We start from the raw sequence: 20,230 nt of genomic DNA, 5'->3' as shown, positions 1-20,230 counted from the left end.
AATATTTATAAAAATAATAAATGTGGGACAAAAAAAATCTAAACAAAAATTAAACCAGTTAAAAAAGGACTTGCACATGAACTGTGGGTTTTTTTCTTTCCTCTCTGCCATACCTTGACAGGTGAATTTTTTGGAGGGGGTTGTGAGAAGGAGTTTGTCCGCCATTTCTCCAGGACCGGCACATCGGGCTATGCCTGGTTCCTTATATTCTGACTTCACCCAGTCGGACAGCCACTGCATGTGACAGTCACAGTAAAGGGGGTTAGCTCCAATGGCTCTGCAGGACAAAAAGAGAGAAGCCAAACACCTTTAATTCCAAGCTGGTGAGATGAAAATAACACCACAAAGGATGCCACAACTGATTAGACAGCTCTAGCAACTAGAACCTGAAGCTTTCTTTTAAAAGAGCCTTGAGGAACGCTTATAAGCCAACCATATTTTTAAAATTGGTTTCCGCTTAGTTAGGGTAGTATAGTGGTAAAGGTTTGGACCACGGAGATCCAGGTTCTACTCCAGAACTTTACTTTTGGCTATGGAAGATCACTTGATGCTTGTGAGCCAAACATTTTCTCTCTCTGCCTCATCTACCTCACAGGGCTGTTACTTTTAGGAAAAACTGACAGAGTCCTGTATAAATCTTATTACTGTTATTTGATAATCTAATATACTGTATGAATTGAATTATAATATACAGGCAGGAAAGTTGAATTCCTTCAAAACCCACGATGGTCTAGTGGTGAAGGTGCTGGATCAGGTCTAGGGGGCTGCAGGTTCTAGTCCACCCTCAGCCTACAGAAGCTTACAGAGACTTTGGACCAGTCAATCACTCTCTCTCAGCTAAGCCTGCCTCACAGGATGGCTGATGAGGGGAAAAGTTAAGCAAGTGCTGTGTATACTGTCTTGAACTCCCAGAGAAAAGCTGGACGGAGGTCTGACAAATGAATCAGTGAACACCGGGGTTAGAAGAACAAATCAGAAACAAATGTTTTTGCTTCCCTGCATATGTCCCTGTTCCCATTTCATGGATATTTGCAAGCAGATGGAAGGGCTTGGCCACGTTTCCCATAGCTAGAGGACATGTCCGTGTGGGCACCTCTCACTACAGAGATAGCCCAGATTACCCCAGGTCATGTCCAAACATCAGCTGCCCAGTGAAAAATAGTAGTTGGACAGATAAATCCTTACCTGCCTTCTTTCACTAAGGACAAAAGGCAAAGAGACATCTATCCATGGTCCAACACCCATTAGAAGTTTGTTATCTTCTTTAAGTTATATCCCTTCCAGTTAACTGCTTGTGGGTGTGAATACTTTGCTCACTGTATTGCTTGAGTGTTCAGCTTCAGCTGATTATATCACTAAATAATTCTTAGAACAGAGAAATTCACCTACATAATTTCACTGCTAAAAGCATCATTTATGTACAGTGTAAGGATATGACAACCTGCATCTCCCTGAACTGCCCAATATTTGAGATTATGGTAGGAATCTCAATCAATGGTACAATATCTAATCAGGACCTTAATGTAAATAGGGACCCAATACTCACAGATGGGATAATGCTGAAAGATCATTAAAAGCACCTTCAGGAACAACAGATATGTCATTCCCATGTAAAGACCTAAACAAGAAAGAAACATGGAAGCAAGTTAGAAAGTACTTCTTCTCTTGATCCAGTAATTCAAAAGCGAGTATCCTTTAAAGATGCATATTAACCATGTACCACAGTGTAGCATTTGTATTTATACTTCTTTGTAAACATACAGTAGTTTTTATTATAGGTCTGTCCTAAGGGCCCTTCCTGACAATGCCTTGGAGTGAATCCAGGCATCTCTTCTGAGATGAAGTCAGCTTATTTCACGACCATTCAGAAACCAAGACTACCTATTACAGGTAGTCCCCAGGTTAAGAACGCCCAGTTTACAGACAACCCATAGTTAAGAATGGAGCCTATTGTAGCAAGATTTGAATTAAATACACAATAATTCGAGTTAAATACACAATGGTTTGAGTTCATTACACATTACTACTTATACAGTATTATACAATAATACTGTTCTGGCTTCCATACAAATTCGATTTAAGGACAGACCTTGGAAATGGAACTTGTTCATAAACTGGGGACTACCTGTACTGACAAGACACATTTTTGATGTTCACTAAAGTATTCCTTGGTATGTTTTTTAATCAAGAAAAATTCAGTTAATGACACTTCCACCCGGACAGGACAGCGTGCTGACGCATTTCTTGGAGCTCCGGGGGCGCCCGAGCTGCATTTGATCAGCGGTGGGTCTAGAGGAGAGAAGACCACCAAAATACACCCCGGATGGGGGAGTTCGGAAGATTAACCACGAGAGCCCAGGACGCTGTTCCTCCTGCCTTTCCTGGTCTCCACCATGGGAAAGCCGGTGAGTAGAGCAGCGAAGGTGGCTGGGAAACATCGTGCTTTACAAATGCAGAGTCCCTCATGAATGAGAGACATTAGCGCTGCAGTCCAGTGTCTTAGATCACTTTAGAAGGGGGGGGGGTTCTACTCTCCTCCTCTTTGGATTACTTTTTTTTTCTTTTTTTGTTTTATTAATATCTAAGATCTATCTCTGGACTACACTTTCAGATGCTGGTGAGTTACTTTTTTATTCTCTGTCATGGAATGTAATGGGTGGAAACTGACAAATGGAAATGTTTTATGGATTTTAAATAGAGGATTTTACAAATCGTTAATGGTTTGCCTTTTCTATGGTACTATAAATTTTTCTTTTTTTCCTTTTTTTGTTTTTTTTTGGCTTATAAATGTATATTGGACTACGAATCTGCTGTTGGATTTTTATACCTGAGTTTTCTCTTTTTTTCATCTTGAACTCAAACGCTTGAGAACTGAGAATTGTTTATACATTTTATTATCTATATTTGGGAACAATAAGAGATTGCTTTCTATAGCTGGGATTATAACTGCTGTGTCATTAGAGAACTTGGAAGAAAGCTGTTGCTATTGGATTATAATTGTTGTTCTTTGAAGACATTGAACTTTGTACTGCTTACAATGGCTTCAAGAGGGAAGAAGGATAAGGAAAAGGAAAGAGAATTAATAAGAACTTCTATAGAACCGGCTGAGGGGGTGGAGATATGAAAAAAGTACTAGATGCAATTGCTGCCTTAAGCCACCGGATGGACCAAAGAGACACAAAAATGAATGAAAAAATAGACAATTTAAAGAAGGAATTGACTCAAGAATTTAGAAATGAGGTCCAGAAAGTGAAGGATGTGGTGGATAATTTGTTAACTGATCTCAAGAATACTCAAGGACAGATACAGTTGTTAGAAATTAAGCCAGAAGCAGTCACTAAAGATATTGATCGAAATCTGGATGCTATTGCATTAGCAGAAATGAGGGAGAAAGAATTCATATTGAGATTGAGATCAGTAACAGAAAATCCTGGGGCAGATGTAAGAAAATCCATTATCACTGCATTAGCACAATTTTTAGAGATGGAGGAACAAGATTTAGACTTTGAAATAGACAAAGTTTATAGAGTCAATTCACGTTATGCTAGAGAAAAAAAGGTCCCAAGAGATATACTAATTCATTTTGTATGGAAGGTCACAAGAGAACAAATTTTGAAAAAACATTATAATGAGGGATTGAGTGTTGCAGGCAAAAAGGTGATTATTTTAAAAGAAATACCTTTAAGAATCTTGAGAAAAAGAAAGGATTACTCCTTCTTCACAGATAAATTAAGGCAACATGGTATTTCTTTTAGATGGGAGAGATTAGAAAGAGTATCTTTTATGTATGAAGAGCAAAGATTTAGAATAAATTCTATTTTAAAGACAGAAGCCTTTTTGGAAAAATATAAGGCAGACTTTTGCACTACCCATAAAGAAATAGAAGACAAAGAAAAATAAAAAACTACAGAAGACATCGAAACCAGTGTGGATTTAACAAAATTTGGGGCTTCTGGAGTGGATTATAAAAGATTCTAATACAAATATACTTATGGATTACAAATACTTAACCTGGAATATAAATGGAGCAAATGCTCCTCAGAAAAGAAAGAAAATTTTTCACTTTTTAAAGAAACTGAATTTGGATATAATCTGTCTGCAACAGACACATATTTGTAAAAGAGACATTAAGTACTTGGTTCGGAAACAAATTGGAGAAGAATTTATATCAGCTGGACCAAAAAAGACTAAAGGAGTTGTTTTGTACATACAATGAAAATTGAATCCACAATTGATTTTGACTGATGACAGAGGAAGATATGTGGCAGTTGAAATTAGTATACAAAGGGTTAAAACACTAGTTGTTGGACTGTATGCCCCAAATGTTGATAAAGGGATTTTCTATAAAAATTTAATGGACAAATTGATGGACTTACCATATGAGAATTGGTGCCTTATGGGTGATTGGAATCAGGTGATTTCTCCAATGGAAGACAAACAGTCCCCAAAGGGGCTGAGACTTAAACAAGGAAAACTACCCGAAACATTCTTTGATTTGAAAGACATGTTGGATTTACAAGATATTTGGAGACTTTTAAATGGAAATTCTAAGGAATATACATATTTCTCTGAAAGATTTAAGTCCTTCTCTCAAATAGATATGTTTTTGATTTCTAAAACTCTGATGATGGATGTTACTAAAGTTGAAATATTACCTAAGACCTTTTCAGACCATAATTCTGTTAAGTTGACTATTAAAGGGAAAAAGAGTACATTTCGTTGGAGATTAAATGAGACAATTCTATGGAAAAATGAAATAGTTGATACTTGTAAAAAAAAGATAAGAGAGTTTTTTCAATTGAATATGAACAAAGGCATTAATACACAGACTGTTTGGGATACTAGCAAGGCTTATATGAGAGGTTATTTCATTCAATATAATGCCCAGTTGAAGAGAAAAAAACAAGAGAAGATGCAACTGATTTTAGATGAAATTAAAAACAAAGAGATTGAGATGAGAAACAATCCACTGGATGAGACTTTGAATACACAAATTAAATTTTTACAAAAACAAATGTCAATGTTAATGATATAGGAATTAGAAACTCAATTGAAATTTACGAAACAGAAATACTTTGAATTTGCGAATAAACCAGGTAGATGGCTAGCTTATAAATTGCGTAAACAAAGACAGAAAAGATTAATTTCTAAAATACAACACGATGGGAAGACTTTAATGGATAACACAGGCATTCAAGAGGCCTTTTTCTGCTACTACTCATCATTATATAAAAAACAAGATGTTCATTCAGATGATATTGATAAATATCTGTCTAAACAAAAATTACCTATTCTTACTGATCAACAGAGAAAATTAATTAATGATCCCATAACATTAGAGGAAATGTCAACTGCCTTTAAGAAAATTAATTGTGGAAAAGCACCTGGCCCAGATGGTTTATCAACGGCTAACTATAAATATTTTGAGGAGGAGCTTTGCCTTCCTTTACAAATGACTATGAATTCAATTTTGGACACAGATGTAATGCCAGAAACTTGGAAAGAAGCCCATATCCATTCCAAAAGATCAACAGGATTTGACCTTGACAAAGAATTATAGACCAATATCTCTATTGAACAATGACTATAAGATATTCACAACAATTCTAGCTGAAAGAATGAGGAATATTCTTGTAAAATTTATCCATCAGGATCAAGCAGGATTTTTACCAAAAAGACAAATTAGAGATAATATCCGAAATGTTTTGGATATATTAGAATACCTGGAACAACATTATGAAAAACAAGCAGCTTTGATATTTTTGTATGCTGAAAAAGCCTTTGACAATTTAAATTGGCCTTTTATGTTTAAAGTCTTGGATTTTATGAAATTTGGGGAAAACTTTGTTAAATGGATTAAATCAATATATATACCACAAACTGCAAAAATAATTGTTAATGGAGACTTTACTAAACCATGTGAAATTCAAAAAGGTATGAGACAAGGATGCCCCTTGTCTCCATTATTATTCATATTGGTTCTAGAAGTATTACTTAGAGATATTAGACAAGATGACAACATTTTGGGAATAAGAGTTAAAAAAGAAGAATATAAGTTCTTTGCTGATGACCTAGTCATTACTTTAGAAAACCCATTGGAGGGGGTTGAATCATTAATGCAAAAATTGAGAGACTTTGGGTCGCTAGCAGGGTTCAAAGTAAATATACAAAAAACAATGGTTTTAACTAAAAATATGGATTTTTATCAACAGAAGAAACTGAATGAACTAACTGGATTTACAATAGAGAAAAAAATAAAATACCTGGGAGTATATTTGACGTCAAAGAATGCTGGTTTATTTCAGAATAATTATGTCCACTCTGGACGGATATTAAAAAAGATTTAGACCGATGGGAAAAGTTACAATTGTCATTACTAGGAAGAATATCGGTGATTAAAATGAATATTTTGCTGCGAATTCTATATCTTTTACAGACAATTTCAATATTGACTTCAGAAGCACCCTTTAAACAATGACAACGTGACATTTCTAAGTTTATATGGCAAGGGAAAAAAACAAGAATAAAATATAAAGTTTTACAAGATGTGAAAGAAAGAGGTGGTTTGGGTCTTCCTGATTTAAAGCCATGTTTAGTATGGCTTAAAGAATGGATTACCTTGAGAAATGAAAAATTAATAACTTGGAAGGTTATAATTTGAGATTTGGATGGCATGGATATTTGTGGTATTATAAAGTTAAAGTTAACGTGGACTTTAAAAACCACTATATCAGAAGATCTTTATTAAAAGTTTGGACTAAATGCAGACCACTTTTATGCCCTAAGGTGCTGATGTGGACCTCTATACAAGAAGCCTTTTATAGAACTGAAACAAGAGATAAAAATAAATGGATGAGATACAAAGACTTATTAGAAAAAGAACAAGGAGAATATAAAATCAAATCAAAAGAGCAATTGGTTTTAGAAGGATATACGTTTCAATGGGTTTCTTATATGCAATATAAAGAAAAATTTAAAATTGATAAAGAAGAATTTGGATTTGAACAGAATAAATCAGAATTTGAAATTCAATTATGTGAAACAGATGAACAGCAAAAATGTATAAATTACTGTTGAAAGAAGAAATGGTTGAAGAACAAGTTAAAGAATGCATGATTAAATGGACAAAAAATATTGGATATAATATACATATGCAGCAATGGGAAAATATGTGGTCTAAAGGATTAAAATTTACTTTATGTTATAATTTGAAAGAAAATGTTTATAAAATGTTGTATCGATGGTATATGACACCCCAAAGACTATCAAAGATATATGGGACAATTTCCAACATTTGTTGGAAATGTAACCAACAAGAAGGGTCATTTTACCATATGTGGTGGACATGTAAAATTGCAAAGAAATTCTGGATTCAAATACAAACCTTGATGCAGAGCATACTACAAATACAGATTCCACTTAAACCAGAACTATTCCTGTTGGGGATAATGAATTTTCAAACAGGAAAGCATCTTATTAGAATTACTCAATACATGATTATCGCAGCAAGACTTCTGTATGCACAATTTTGGAAAACCCAAACACTACCAACAATACAAGAATGGTTGTTAAACTGATGGAAATGGCAGAAAATGATAAACTGACTTGCTTATTAAAAGAAAACTCAACTATTACCTTAAAGAATGGAAACCATTGATGGACTATTTGCAAAATGCAGGTGGGGTGAAGCTTACATGGGGATTTGAAGATTAGATTATAAATGTAATGGGATATGTTTTGACAAAGAATTACTGCTACTTAATGTATTAAAAACTAGCACTTATGATAGTCTTACTATTCCTAAGACCAGAGATAGACTGGAAGTTATCTATTTTTCATATCTTTTTTCTTTTTCTTTTACATTATCTCACCTTTTCTTTCTCTTTTCTTTATAATTTGAATTTTCAATTTTCTTTTTCGTTTCTAACTTTTAACTTTGCAACATTAAAATTTCAATAAAATATTATAAAAAAAAGAAAAAAAGAAAAATTCAGTTAATTTTCCCAACATAAGTTGCACTCTCCATTATTAAAACAACAGAGATTCCTCATGTTTGTTGAACTGTGATGCAACTTTGTGGGGTGTATAGAAATTTTTATTGTTTATAACCTAACTTTTTTTTCCCCATTCCAATGGTAATCTTGTCCAGTTTTTTTACAACATTCCTGTTGTGTGTCTTCTCTCCTGTACTGTATTTCTATTGTTTGTTGTTCTATGTTTGGCATCCAGTTCTTGTTCAGATTCAGCAAAGAATATTTCACACTATACTTTTTTAAAAAAATAACCAGTATCTCATTGTGAACTTAAAACACTCTTTAAAATATCTTTTCATGGTTAAGTTTGAATCAGAGAGGAACGTAGCCTTGTTATACAGTAATTGCTGCCAGGACATCTGTGCGGTATGTTAAAAAAAAAAACAAGATGGTGGCTTCAATCATGTGATCAAAGCCCTGCCCTTTTTTATATGTAGGTCTTTGATCATATAGCCATGGCCAACATCTTGACTTTTTTCACATCCTCCATGGAAGTCTCTGATTGCACCTACAAGCAGCAGTCTTCTGTTTCTTTATTGCATTGTTTAGTGTTTAGTAAGCTGGAAGATGAGTCACAACCTTCCTTCTCCAATAAGCAACAGCAAAGGACATGGAGAGAAAAGGAAATCTTCAAATTTTACATTGCATATTTTGCCTTACAGCTTTATCCACAGTATTATCTCTAGCAATTCTAAAAATTTAAAAAAAAAAACTTTCCAGTAAACCATCAGGTTACCTAAGAATATCACCATGAAATAGTCATTCTCTTTATGTTAAACTTCCTCTTTCTCAGGTTCTCTCCAGGTGTATTTAACTTTAGCTCCCAAAATCCCCAAAGGTGGGGTAAAGGTAGGGATGAGGAGGAGGAATAACATTTGAGACCACTACAGCAGGAGAATGAGAGAGTTATTTCAAGTTTTCCACCATGTCCTAGAGCATTAGACAACATTGCATTACTTTAATGGGTTAAGAGCCAAGCAGTTTTAATGCTCTGCCTCTTGTAATGGAAAGCCATTATAGCCATTCTCAGTTTATTGGGCGCTAAATTCTCACTTTGTACATTATTTGTGGAGATCCCAGACCCGTTTTATTTGTACTGAACTTTATGTACTCTTTTAGCAGCCATTTACTTCTGTTCCTCTTAATCTTTTTTTTTTGCATCTTATAACTACAGGCAGTCCTTGCTTAACGACGATTAATTTAACAACAGTTTGAACTTACGACAGCCTTGGAAAAAGTGCTTAAGAGCTGTACTCACACTTATGACTGTCACAACCGTCGCACCACTGTCCCCATGGTCAAGTGATTGCAATTTGCAACCTTTTTTACAATGGATGTTGTGAATCACATGGTCATTAAGCAATTCCAGCAAAAAAGTCCATGGGGGAAGCTGGATTCACTTAATGATGATGTGATTCACTTAATGACATGATTCACTTAACGATCATTGTAAAAATGGTCATAAAATCAGGAGCAGTCATGTGGTGACTTAATGACTGCCCCGCTTAACAACCAATTTTCCAGTCCCTATTGTCATTAAGCAAGGACTACTTTATGATATGAAGCTGCATAAAATTCTAGCTGATGACCATAATAATAAAGGTTTTGAACTTTATTGAACTTAGATCCTAGAGCATCTTCAGAAATGCTGCTACCAAGTTGTAATTTTAATGTGAGTTTAGAAGTAATCATATGAACAGTATTTAAACAGTGCAACTTAAATGAATTCAGATTTAAGGTTTGTTTTTTGTAACACCATCCAACTTTTTTCACTAGCACACCACCCAAAGGCCCAAGCACGCTCTCCAGATGCAAAAGGTGGAGCACTATACAGATACAGATACTGCTTTCTGTAAGCAAATCCCTCACTACTCAAATAAAGTACAAAAATATGAAATGAGTCCAGGAGTTACTGAATAGTTTTTATTCAAAGTGAAAGTTAAATCTCCTTGGAGGCTTTTTCACTTCCCGTTGACTTCATGGACACATCCATGTTTGCAATGACATATAAGTACTTGCCCCTGCATTTTTCCAGGATGTTTTTTGACTGCTCAATTAATCCACCAGCCCAGGGACTTCCTGGTGACTTCCCATCTAAATACTCACATGGACCAACTATGCTTAGTTTTTGGAGATCTGCCAAAAAGGGCTAAGGGGTACTACTTGTTGTAAGCAGGTATAATGGCAATGGAAAATAAATACATGTTCCCCAAAATTTGCCATTCGCGTTACTAGAGTATTTGGGATAAAACCAAATGGGAAAAAACACCACAACAAGGTCACAACAAGGTTGAGCTTAATTGCAAGATACATGAAAAAGCAAGAAGAGGAACATTACTTACAGCAGTCTAAGTGATTTCAAACCATCAAAAGTCCGTGTTGGAATACATCTCAGCCGATTGTAACTGAGAATTCTGAAAGTATACAACATGTTAATTTCTAAACAACCTAACGCGACAAGAGGTTCTAAGTAGATAGTTCACCTACAGATGATGATTCTTCTCCCACTTCTTCTTCTCTCTCTCTCTTGCAATAACTACATAGTAAAATCTAAGTAGTAAACTAGTAAAGCTAGTTGCTTTGTTGAAAAGAATAAACACTTACAAGGTGAGCAGCTGTGTCATGTTGCTGAAACTCTGGTTCGAGAGAGTGCTGATTCTGTTGTTGCTTAAATCTCTACAAAAAAAAAAAAACCAGATTCAGAAATCCTCTGTATTATAACATGGATATTTAAAAAATGAATCATAACATTGATAAATATGATCTTATTAGTACATTATTTAAAATGTTATTTGGTTTATCATATTATATGTATAGGAGACCCAGTAAGATTTTGATTTGTATGTGATTATAAACAAGAAAACCCAAGCTGAATAAGAACACCAATAGGAAGGGGAAATTATATATTAAAAATATATTAAATATGTTTATTTGAATATAACATTGTTTATATATATATTTAAATGAATTCCTGAATGCATGTCTTTGCACTAAAAAAAATATGCACGCAACGTCTGTTTTCTAAATTGAAAGGATCATCAGCCTCTTTTATAGGATGCATGTATTCAATTTTTTTTTTAAAAAATGCAAACATAAGTTGATTAATATTTTATTCATACATGATACAATTTGATAAATCTTTTGTCACTGCAGATGGGTTCTTCGATGAGAACTGCTGTCATACTGAAATAAACACACCTAATTTTTAAATCTATGGAGTTTTTTAGAAGTAAGTTGAACAGTGCCAGTATTTTCCCTTTCATTTTTCACTATACCACCATCTACTGCTGAAAAATCCTACAGCAAAGAAACTACAGGTTGTCCTAGACTTACGACCACAAGTGGAACCAAAACTTCCATTGCTAAGCAAAGCGGTTGTTAAGTGAGTTGCACCCAATTTTATGACTTTTTTCCTGCAGTCATTAAGCGAATCACCATAGTCATTAAGCAAATCACATGGTTGTTAAGTGAATCCAGCTTTCCCCATTGACTTTGCTTGTCGTAATACCCTGGGACGGTCACAAATGGTGATTGCGTGACTCTGGGACGCTGCAACCATCGTAAATACATGTCGATTGCCAAGGACATGAATTTTGATCACATGACCATGGGGACGCTGCAACAGTTGTAAGTGTGAAGACCGGTCATACATCATTTTTTTCAGCACCGTTATAACTTTGAACAGTTGTTAAACAAATAGTTGTAAGTCAAAAACTACCTGTAAACCAATTTCTTTCCATAACTGAGTTCATTTAAATGACTCTCTTTTAGCTCATTTACTTTATACCCTATCTCACCAACTGCAAACAAGTATCTGCCTTTTTTGGAGTAACAGAGATTCTGCTTCTAGATTTCCTAATGAACTGAATCATGATGGGTAGATTAAAAAGGAGACTTGTTCCAAAATATAGCATAAAATGGAAGATCAGAACTTAAATGACATCAGCTTAGAGAAATGCTTTGAAAGTTACTTACATCAGAGTTAAGTGCTTGTAGTTGGATAATTCTTTGGGAACAAGGGTAAACTGATTTCCATCTAAATAACTATAAAAAGAAAGACAGATTGTTGTATTATTTTGGTTGAAATCATTAATAGTTTATTTCATGACTCTAATTTTCAGGGGTGAAGCAGTATGAAGGGCCGCAACAGGTCATCTCAATCTAATTAATAAAACAGTGATGTTGCAGCTATAATTGGTCCCATAAGCTGGTGCAGAATACAATGGTGAGAGTGGGAATGGGTGGACCTCAGCAAAGTTTAAGCTCTACTTTGCAAGCACCACAGGCTTTCAGGTGCAATGCAAGATGCTGGTGGTCATCTACAGAGCCCTGCATGACTCGAGGTCTGGGTATGTGCAATTGTTCCAATTGCTTCTGTCCATCCTGTAAGATCAGACAAGGTCAGCATGCTCGAAATCTCATCAACAAAAGTGTCATCTTGTGAGACCCAGGTGGGGCACCATATCTGTTGCTCCATTTGCCTTTGGAACAGCAACATGCCCCTACCCCAAATGTCTGTTTGTCCCAATCCTGCTGTCCTTAAATGGGCCTTAAAGACCTGGCTCTTCCAACCAGCAGTAGGCCAGGATGATGCACGAATCCATAATACATTGCATTTTGAGCCTGTTTTTCTTCCTTGTGATGGTTACTTCTTTTATAACTATTGTTTCCATAACCCCTACTAAAGTTGGTAGCTTTAAAAATGGAATGAAGGAAATTGAATGAAGCTAATCTATAGGTGCTTTTATAGGTGCCTGGAAAATAAGTAAGATCAATCACCATTTAAAGTCAGGTGCATACTGCAAAAAATAATTACACCTTTATGAACCAATGTTTTCTACTTGATGCTGACTTGCCAGCTCAGCAAACTTTTATTTATGTTAAAACATGAACTTTTAACTGGGGGATAACCTCATCTGCTCCTCAGGCTTCCAGACAAGGCAAAAAAGTTCATGGAGAAGACGCTCTCCACTCCAGGGAAGTAGTTAAGTCTCCTGTTCTGGATAGAATTACATTCTCCCTGTGCAAAACATAGCCTTAAACTGGTGGCTTGCAGACAAATAACTTCCAAGTTTCACTACTGTAGTGCATTCTACACTGTACACTAAACTGCAGACAGTCTTCAAAATCTAATATGAAGCCAATAAAAATCGGTTAATTAATACATGTAGCTTCATTTTGCTTTGTAGGATGTAGTTATATTTGTACTTAAGTTAAACTTGGTTACGCCAAAAGAAAATCAAATCACTATGCTTATTAATGAATATAGAACTTAGAAATAACAATAAAGCAAGAATGTTTCACAGTAATGCTGTGACAAAATGTTTTAGATCTGAGCTGTTTTGAGTTTGAAATGTCCCATTTGGGGTTCTTGATGGTTGTATTAAATGCAAAATGGTTGTTTAGCTGAATTTTTATGTCAGCTTGAAAAATTCCACTGTAATAAAAACAGCCTATTTTGTATATAAGGCAGCTGCTTTGCACCCCAAACAATTGCCCTGAACTTAGAACAGGCATCCTGAATTCAAAATGGTTAGAATTCAAATTGTTTTAAATACTTCCATTTCATTAGTGCCAACATTTTAGTCATCCTTGATGAAGTTTAAGACAAATGATTTGAACATTCAGATGTCAGTTTGCTGGTATTTTAACCTTCAAAAGTGCATCAAGCATGCTTTGGGGAATCTGGTTTACAGGCTAATATGCATCTAACTGCAGCTTATTACCTTCAGATGAGTAAGTGTGGCGAAGGTTACACTTGCTTAAGAGGATAATAGGTGATACAAAAACGATCAAGGAAAACTGCATTAAGCTAGATCACTTGGGTCTCCAGAAGCATGATCAGGTATAAGAACATCCCCAGAACACAAGTCTGATTCTTCAGAATAATTGTAGTCTGGAGGAGGAAAAGGCCACCAGCAGCTCTAAAGACTTGTTAGGACTGACATTCCCATAATATACCTAACAGATCTATTCTTTAAAGGACATACTGAAGTGTTTATCTTTAGTTGGTTATTTATTTCATAAAGGAGGCAAAGCACGGAGGTTTCATAGCAATCAACAGATAGATAGATAGACTACTTTGTGGGTGTTTATGGATATGTAACCAAATTTCTTGAAAATAATCCTAAACATCTGTGGTTTCATTAAGCTCTTAGAGGATCAAATTTGAAAGTCCATATGCATATTTCTGCTCTCCTGAAGAACCTCTCTGGCCACAATTATTTTCTACCACTTCAGAATATGCACCTGGTTTTGCTAGACCAGGCCAAGTCCCACCTTGGTTCAGCATTCCCGCCCCCCTAGTGGCCAATCAGATGCCTCTGGTTGTTCACAAGCAGGAGATGGAGGCACACCTACTTTTCACCACTGTTCCTCTAACTCGGGGCATGGTGGAAGCAACATGTGGAGTATGTAAAAGCCCCAACATACCCATCCTCCATGAATTTAGCAAGTCTCCTTGACATCCAAATTAGGAGTCATCACCATATATTGTACTGATTAATTCCATAGTTTAATTATACATTCTGTGAAGAAGGACCTCCTTCTGTTTGCTTTAAACCTTCTAATTTGGTGATGCCAGATCCTTGGCTTTGAGAGAGGGAGAAAAACTTGTCCACTGTCCACCTGTCCACTATCTCCATATCATGGTTAATTTTATAAACCTTGATTATGTCCCCACTCAGTTCCTTTTTTCGTAAGATAAGGAGTCCCAACGCTTCTAGCCCATTTGTTGAAAGGATGTTATTCAAGATGCTAATCATCTTAATTACCCTCTTCTACACCATGATACCCTTTTTCAAGCATGTCAACCAGATACTCCAGACATACCAAATATTACAATGACAGCAGATGGAAACATATTATTTTGAGTTGGGGAATGCATTAAACCTGCATTGTAAGTTCTATAACAAGCCTAACATATTAGAAAAAAAATCACAATATCTGCTCCCCATAAGAAACAAAATTTTTTGATTCCGACTGCTTTCATCATCACCCTGGCCACCCTGACCGTTATACCTTCCCTCTCCTGCCCCCATTAATTTGGCCCTGGCCATTAAAAATTAATGATTATCTATCTTTAGATAGTTCCTGAAAAAACAGTGTTCATAAAGAATAAAATAAGACTATATTTAAGATCTTCTTCAAAAATGTTCTGCGAACCCATAAAAACATTTACCTATCCAAGATATGCACAAAACAAGCATTTTTTAAAGGTGTTGCTTACAGTTCGGTTACATCTTTTGGGATTCCTTTAGGTAGAGTTTTCAGACCTTTGTTGCTGCAACGCACTACAGTATCTAGACATGTGCATTCGGCAGGACAGCGGGACAGTGGAGAGCAACTGTTGTCATCATTCCCTAGTTAATGAAATAAAATAGAATAGAATAAGATAAGCTTTACTCAGCTAAGAGCCCTTAGCACAGCTGCCTAGATGTCTATTAGTGTTCCACTTCAAAGACATTTTTAAAAGTCACAAACCATTATACCTTCAATTATATCTTCAAGGATATGTTTCAATTATGCCTTCAAGAATACATTTCCATTACGCAAGTAATAGTTTCTTAGGGAGAAAAAGGCTACAACACTTCTGTTGCCAGAGTTACTGGAGAAACAGTACTGCATAAATGCTGTAAGCACAATAACCTTTATTTGTGATTACAATAGCTCAATGATCTCTAAAATACACAGCAGAGAAGGGAAAAGGGGTGAAAAGCAAGAAGAAAATGCTCACGGCCAAGGGCCAAAGACCCCTGGACCCAAAACCTTTTTTTCTGGCTTCTGAAGAGGCTCCACTTCGATTTCTATGCCTCAAATTGTCCATGTTTGTTTTCAGATCAGGGCATCATGCAATATCGGAATAGGAGGGATGATATTTGAAGAAAAATAAATCTATTTTTAGTTATTATTCATAGAAAATGAAAGCATGTTGTTTTGATCCTAGCCCATGCCATTTTTGCTACAAATGTAATTGTATAATTGTACAATGAATGACATAGACAAATGCACGTATAAACACCAACACAAGACTACCTTAAAATACAGAAGGAGCATTTTCTTATCCTTGATTCCTATCCTCTGAAGTGTAGAATAAACTGGATTACTGGGGGAAAATACTTATAGTAGAAAATTATAAGAAACAGAGAAATATCTCTGAAGTCCTGATTAACTCTCTCAATATGCGTCTTAAGCATGTAGCTCAAGCCAAAATGATGCTGTACACTATTTTGCGTGTTGCATGTTTAATCAGAATCTTTTTACCTATTAATAGGAATTAAATGAAGTTCAGATCACATTGTAGCTCACAGTACAGCAGGATTATAGATAATTTTAAAGAGCTCACCAACTATCTCTCACCACTGTGGAACCCATTTGCCTGCATGAGCTCTATTTCAACTATTGCAAGAGACCTTGCACAGGATCCTATGGAAAGAAAATGATTAATTCCTTTCTTGATATTAATGGATCCACTTGGACGGATGATTGTCCATCTGGATGAAATACTTCGCGTATTCCATAATGAGACAATCACTCATGCTAGTACATACTTTACGTATTTAATATTTAAAGGGACAAGAAAGCATTGAATGGTCCAATTGCACTCAACATCATCTACTAGGATATAGAAATTGGCATTATTGGAACATGCAAAGCTTGTAGAGTCATCTTTAGTGACTCTTGTCCCTATCTCCTACATCATGAAAGCAAACACTGAAGGCAATACTTTGTATAAAGGCCAGAGCTGGCTGAATTTCTTACAATCACTAGTAGGTATTTCAGGGCTGTGACAAAAGAAAGTGAGGACAACCGTGATGCAGGTATCACAACATTTATGGCTACCATACATGCCCCAAGACTCATGTTAATGCCTACTGGCTTTCCTTTTGTATCTGTAGATCTCAAACAGCTGCATAAAGATAAGTCTCAGCAGAGTGACCCTAAGTTCCAAGAGGAACGTGTGCATTATCTGAGAAAAATCAGAGTACACTGGTTAATGGCATTCTTAATTAAACTGGATTTGTTACAGAAGCCATGTGAACTGAGATAGAACTGATTCAAGTCTTGGCATCTCCTGACACGTATATCCATTTTATGCTCACTATGAAATGAAGAAAATTGACCCTTATTTTAGAAAGATCCCTAAAGTGCACTCTCATGTCTTATACTCCCTCTGAATTTAATGGGTTTACACATATTTAACAGAGCGCAGAATTGCAGCTGGAGCCTAACATATTGTAAAACAATCTACATTTATTCATGCTCTTATTTTCCCAGGAAGAAGCCAATTAGTACAAACTGAAAAAGTGCCAATTGTTCAGCATACAGATCTTGTTATTGTCTTTGCTCAACTCGAGGTCAAAGTCACCCAAGTGAATATAGTGGCAATAGGACAGCTTCCTTCTAAGAACATCGCAGTGAGAGAGTGAGAACAATCTAGCATGCAGACCTCTGAGAAAATGCACTTTCCTCAGCGAATTAGAAGAGATATAATAAAATAGGCATAGGCACTCTATTTGATCATCTCCCACCTCACCTGAGGAACAACCCTATGGTGAAAACAATACTAGAATGGTAAAAATATAAAGTCAAATTGCAGTAACACAATAATAATATTTAGTTATGGTCTATTCTTAAGGCACAAGAAGCTGGGGCAATGATTTCAGGGCTGGTCTCCTGAGGTTACTGGCATCAACCACTGTGTGTCTCCTTCCTACTTTGGTATTTCAAAAACGTCACAAGGGAGGACTCCATCCTAGGGTTGCCCCCCTCCAGAGGTTAATCATGTTGCTCGCAACTGCTGTGTGACTTTCACTGAAGTTACTACAGTGGAGCAGTAACTTGTTGGAGGAGGGGCTTTGAAGGTAGTAATGCTTGCAGACTTTAAGGGACTCTGCAGTAGTGGAATGAGGTTTTGTACAGTCTAGGTTGAGCACGTGGACTGCCTTCCTTACCATCTTCACAGGTGAAGTCCTGAATGGCGACATCCTGTATCGGAATCTCTTTGAGGAAGTAAGGTTTCTGACAGCGAGGGTTGCCCGTCACAATGCGTTTCTTCCGTAACCACTCTCCCAGCCACGCTAAATGGCAATTGCAGTTAAAGGGGTTGGCCAAGAGATTTCTGGAAAGTGCAAGTCCACAACACACTGCTCAGTTGCAAAGGAAGGAAACAATTAAGACATCCATAACAAACTCCTTACATTTTTAAAAAAGGTTTATTTTTGGTAAGAGAAATAAAAATTATTTCTTTTCTTCTTTGTTCTTTGTCCAGTTTAGAAGGCTGCCCATCTATCCAATGAAACTCTGGGTGGCAAACTTACAATAGGAAACATACAATAAAATGACAATCACAAAACCAGGTTGAGGCCTTCTCATTAAAAACACAAACACCTACAACATGTATTCAAAATGCCTGCTTCTACCCCAATTCCCCCTTTTCCAAAAATTATACCCAAAGCTCAGGATAGCCAGTTCTGACTTGGAGATCAGAAATCCTAAAACCCTTATTTAGAAATAATTTAAAGATGTCACAGATCTGACTTGCTGTCAGAGTATCTACACATGATAATATAGTAATTTAATGTGGAGATGAAGGCTGATTGCCTTATATTAATAACTTTAACCTCACAACAGCTCTTTCATTAATTTCTCTCCTCAAGATTCCCATCTTTTATTTGCTCCAGAGAATAGGTTTCCCATCTAAACTGACAGCTGAGTTGATTACACATCGGTTATAAAATGAATTTACCTCCAGAAGTCTCAGGACTTTTGGCATGTCCACATTTCAGAAAAGGTCTTTGACAATTTCATTATTTATAAACATGCCATCTTAAATATGCACGAATTAGTCATCAGGTATAACTTGTCACATTTTAAGTGGAAAGAGGATTAAATATGTTGGCAATTATGTGCCTTCAAAAATTCCTACCATGGAAACCTGCATTGTTAAATGCAGCACATTTTCTTTTCCTCCCCCTTCCTCCATTTATTTGGCTTTTCTTCCATTAAAAATAAAACAATTTTAAGAACAGGTGGTTCTGGAAAAGGACATTTCAAATATATCCATTTACAATCCAACCTTTTTTAGCTGAGAGTGAGTTTGACTGAATACTTTAGAACCTTTAAAAATGCAGAGGCTTGGTTGCTGAATATGCTTCTTTTCTAGACCAAATGCAATTGATTTCAGTGGTCCCTTCCTTTCAACTGCTGGGAAAGCAGACTGCAGGCTGGTCTATGGCTGTCCCACTGAGATTGTTGCAGCCTCCAGCCCACCAACTCAGCCATTAAAAGCACCTTTCCACATGATGCATCTTCTGACGCTTTCTATCTCCCCATCAGCTAGCAACATCCTGCATGTCTCTCTACTATTAGAGCTGGACCAGTTAAAAAAAAATGCTTATGTTGTTCTATTAAAATTCACAGCCTTGCTGCTGAAGGTCCTGCGAATCAGAGTAGTTTATGGATGCTACTCAACCTGCCTATGTAATACCACAATGGTAAGGGCTGCACTGGTTACCAGTTGACACTTCCAGGTGCTATTCAAGGTGCTGTTGTCAGGTTTAAAGCCCTGGTTCAGGATTTGGGTATCTGTGAGACTTCCTAATTTCAGTGGCATCAGAAAGATCTGGAACGAAAGGGCCACTTCAAGTCCATAGTCATAGGTAGGGACATCTTCTCTGTTACTGCCCATTTCCTGGACAGGTTTCCCCCTGGAGATAAAACTTCCCTCAACCCTGGCAAGCATTTCAGAAAGTCATTAAGACCTGAATGTTTCGGAGAGTTTTTCAGGGCTGTTTGGAAAGATATATAAGCTTCAGTTAATAAATAAATATGGTTCCCTCCTCCCATTTCTCCTAAAATAACAACCCTTTCAGACAGGGTTGAGAGGAAGTGAATCATCCAAAGTCCAGAGAGCTTCCATGGCTGTGGGCATGCTAACACGTGGGTCTCCCCAAGGCCAGCCCAACATCTTAACTACTTTTCTACTACTATCACATTCCAAACTACAATTTTTATGGTGTTATGTTTCTTGTTCAGTTTTTCTGCCACTTCTCACAGACATGGCAGACTATTGATTTTTGAATAAATAAAACAATAAACCTATAAAAAGAATAAAACACAAATGTCAATATGGATGCACAATAACTAGTTTTTTGGCCTCACTATGATGTGCACCATTAGTAGCCAGATGATTGGGA

General features: G+C 36.2%; 1 protein-coding gene across 2 annotated transcripts in view; it reads right to left on the bottom strand.

Moving 5' to 3' along the window:
* The window catches only part of SLIT2 (slit guidance ligand 2), a 245,792-nt gene that overhangs the window by 39,287 nt on the left and 186,275 nt on the right, over positions 1-20,230 (bottom strand). For both annotated transcript variants that reach the window (XM_088131411.1, XM_088131412.1), the window contains exons 19-25: positions 17,987-18,153; positions 15,262-15,394; positions 12,009-12,077; positions 10,638-10,709; positions 10,376-10,447; positions 1,547-1,618; positions 114-277 (exon numbers count right to left, since the gene is read on the bottom strand). In XM_088131411.1, the coding sequence (XP_087987537.1) occupies positions 114-277; positions 1,547-1,618; positions 10,376-10,447; positions 10,638-10,709; positions 12,009-12,077; positions 15,262-15,394; positions 17,987-18,153 (749 nt within the window). The remainder of the gene's footprint in view (positions 1-113; positions 278-1,546; positions 1,619-10,375; positions 10,448-10,637; positions 10,710-12,008; positions 12,078-15,261; positions 15,395-17,986; positions 18,154-20,230) is intronic.

This window comes from Python bivittatus, unplaced genomic scaffold (genome assembly GCF_059951505.1).
Source record: "Python bivittatus isolate LINGU-HERP-01145 unplaced genomic scaffold, Pbiv_v1 ctg000960_np1212, whole genome shotgun sequence".
Taxonomy (NCBI): Eukaryota; Metazoa; Chordata; class Lepidosauria; order Squamata; family Pythonidae; genus Python; species Python bivittatus.
This window is presented reverse-complemented; position numbering and strand designations above follow the sequence as displayed.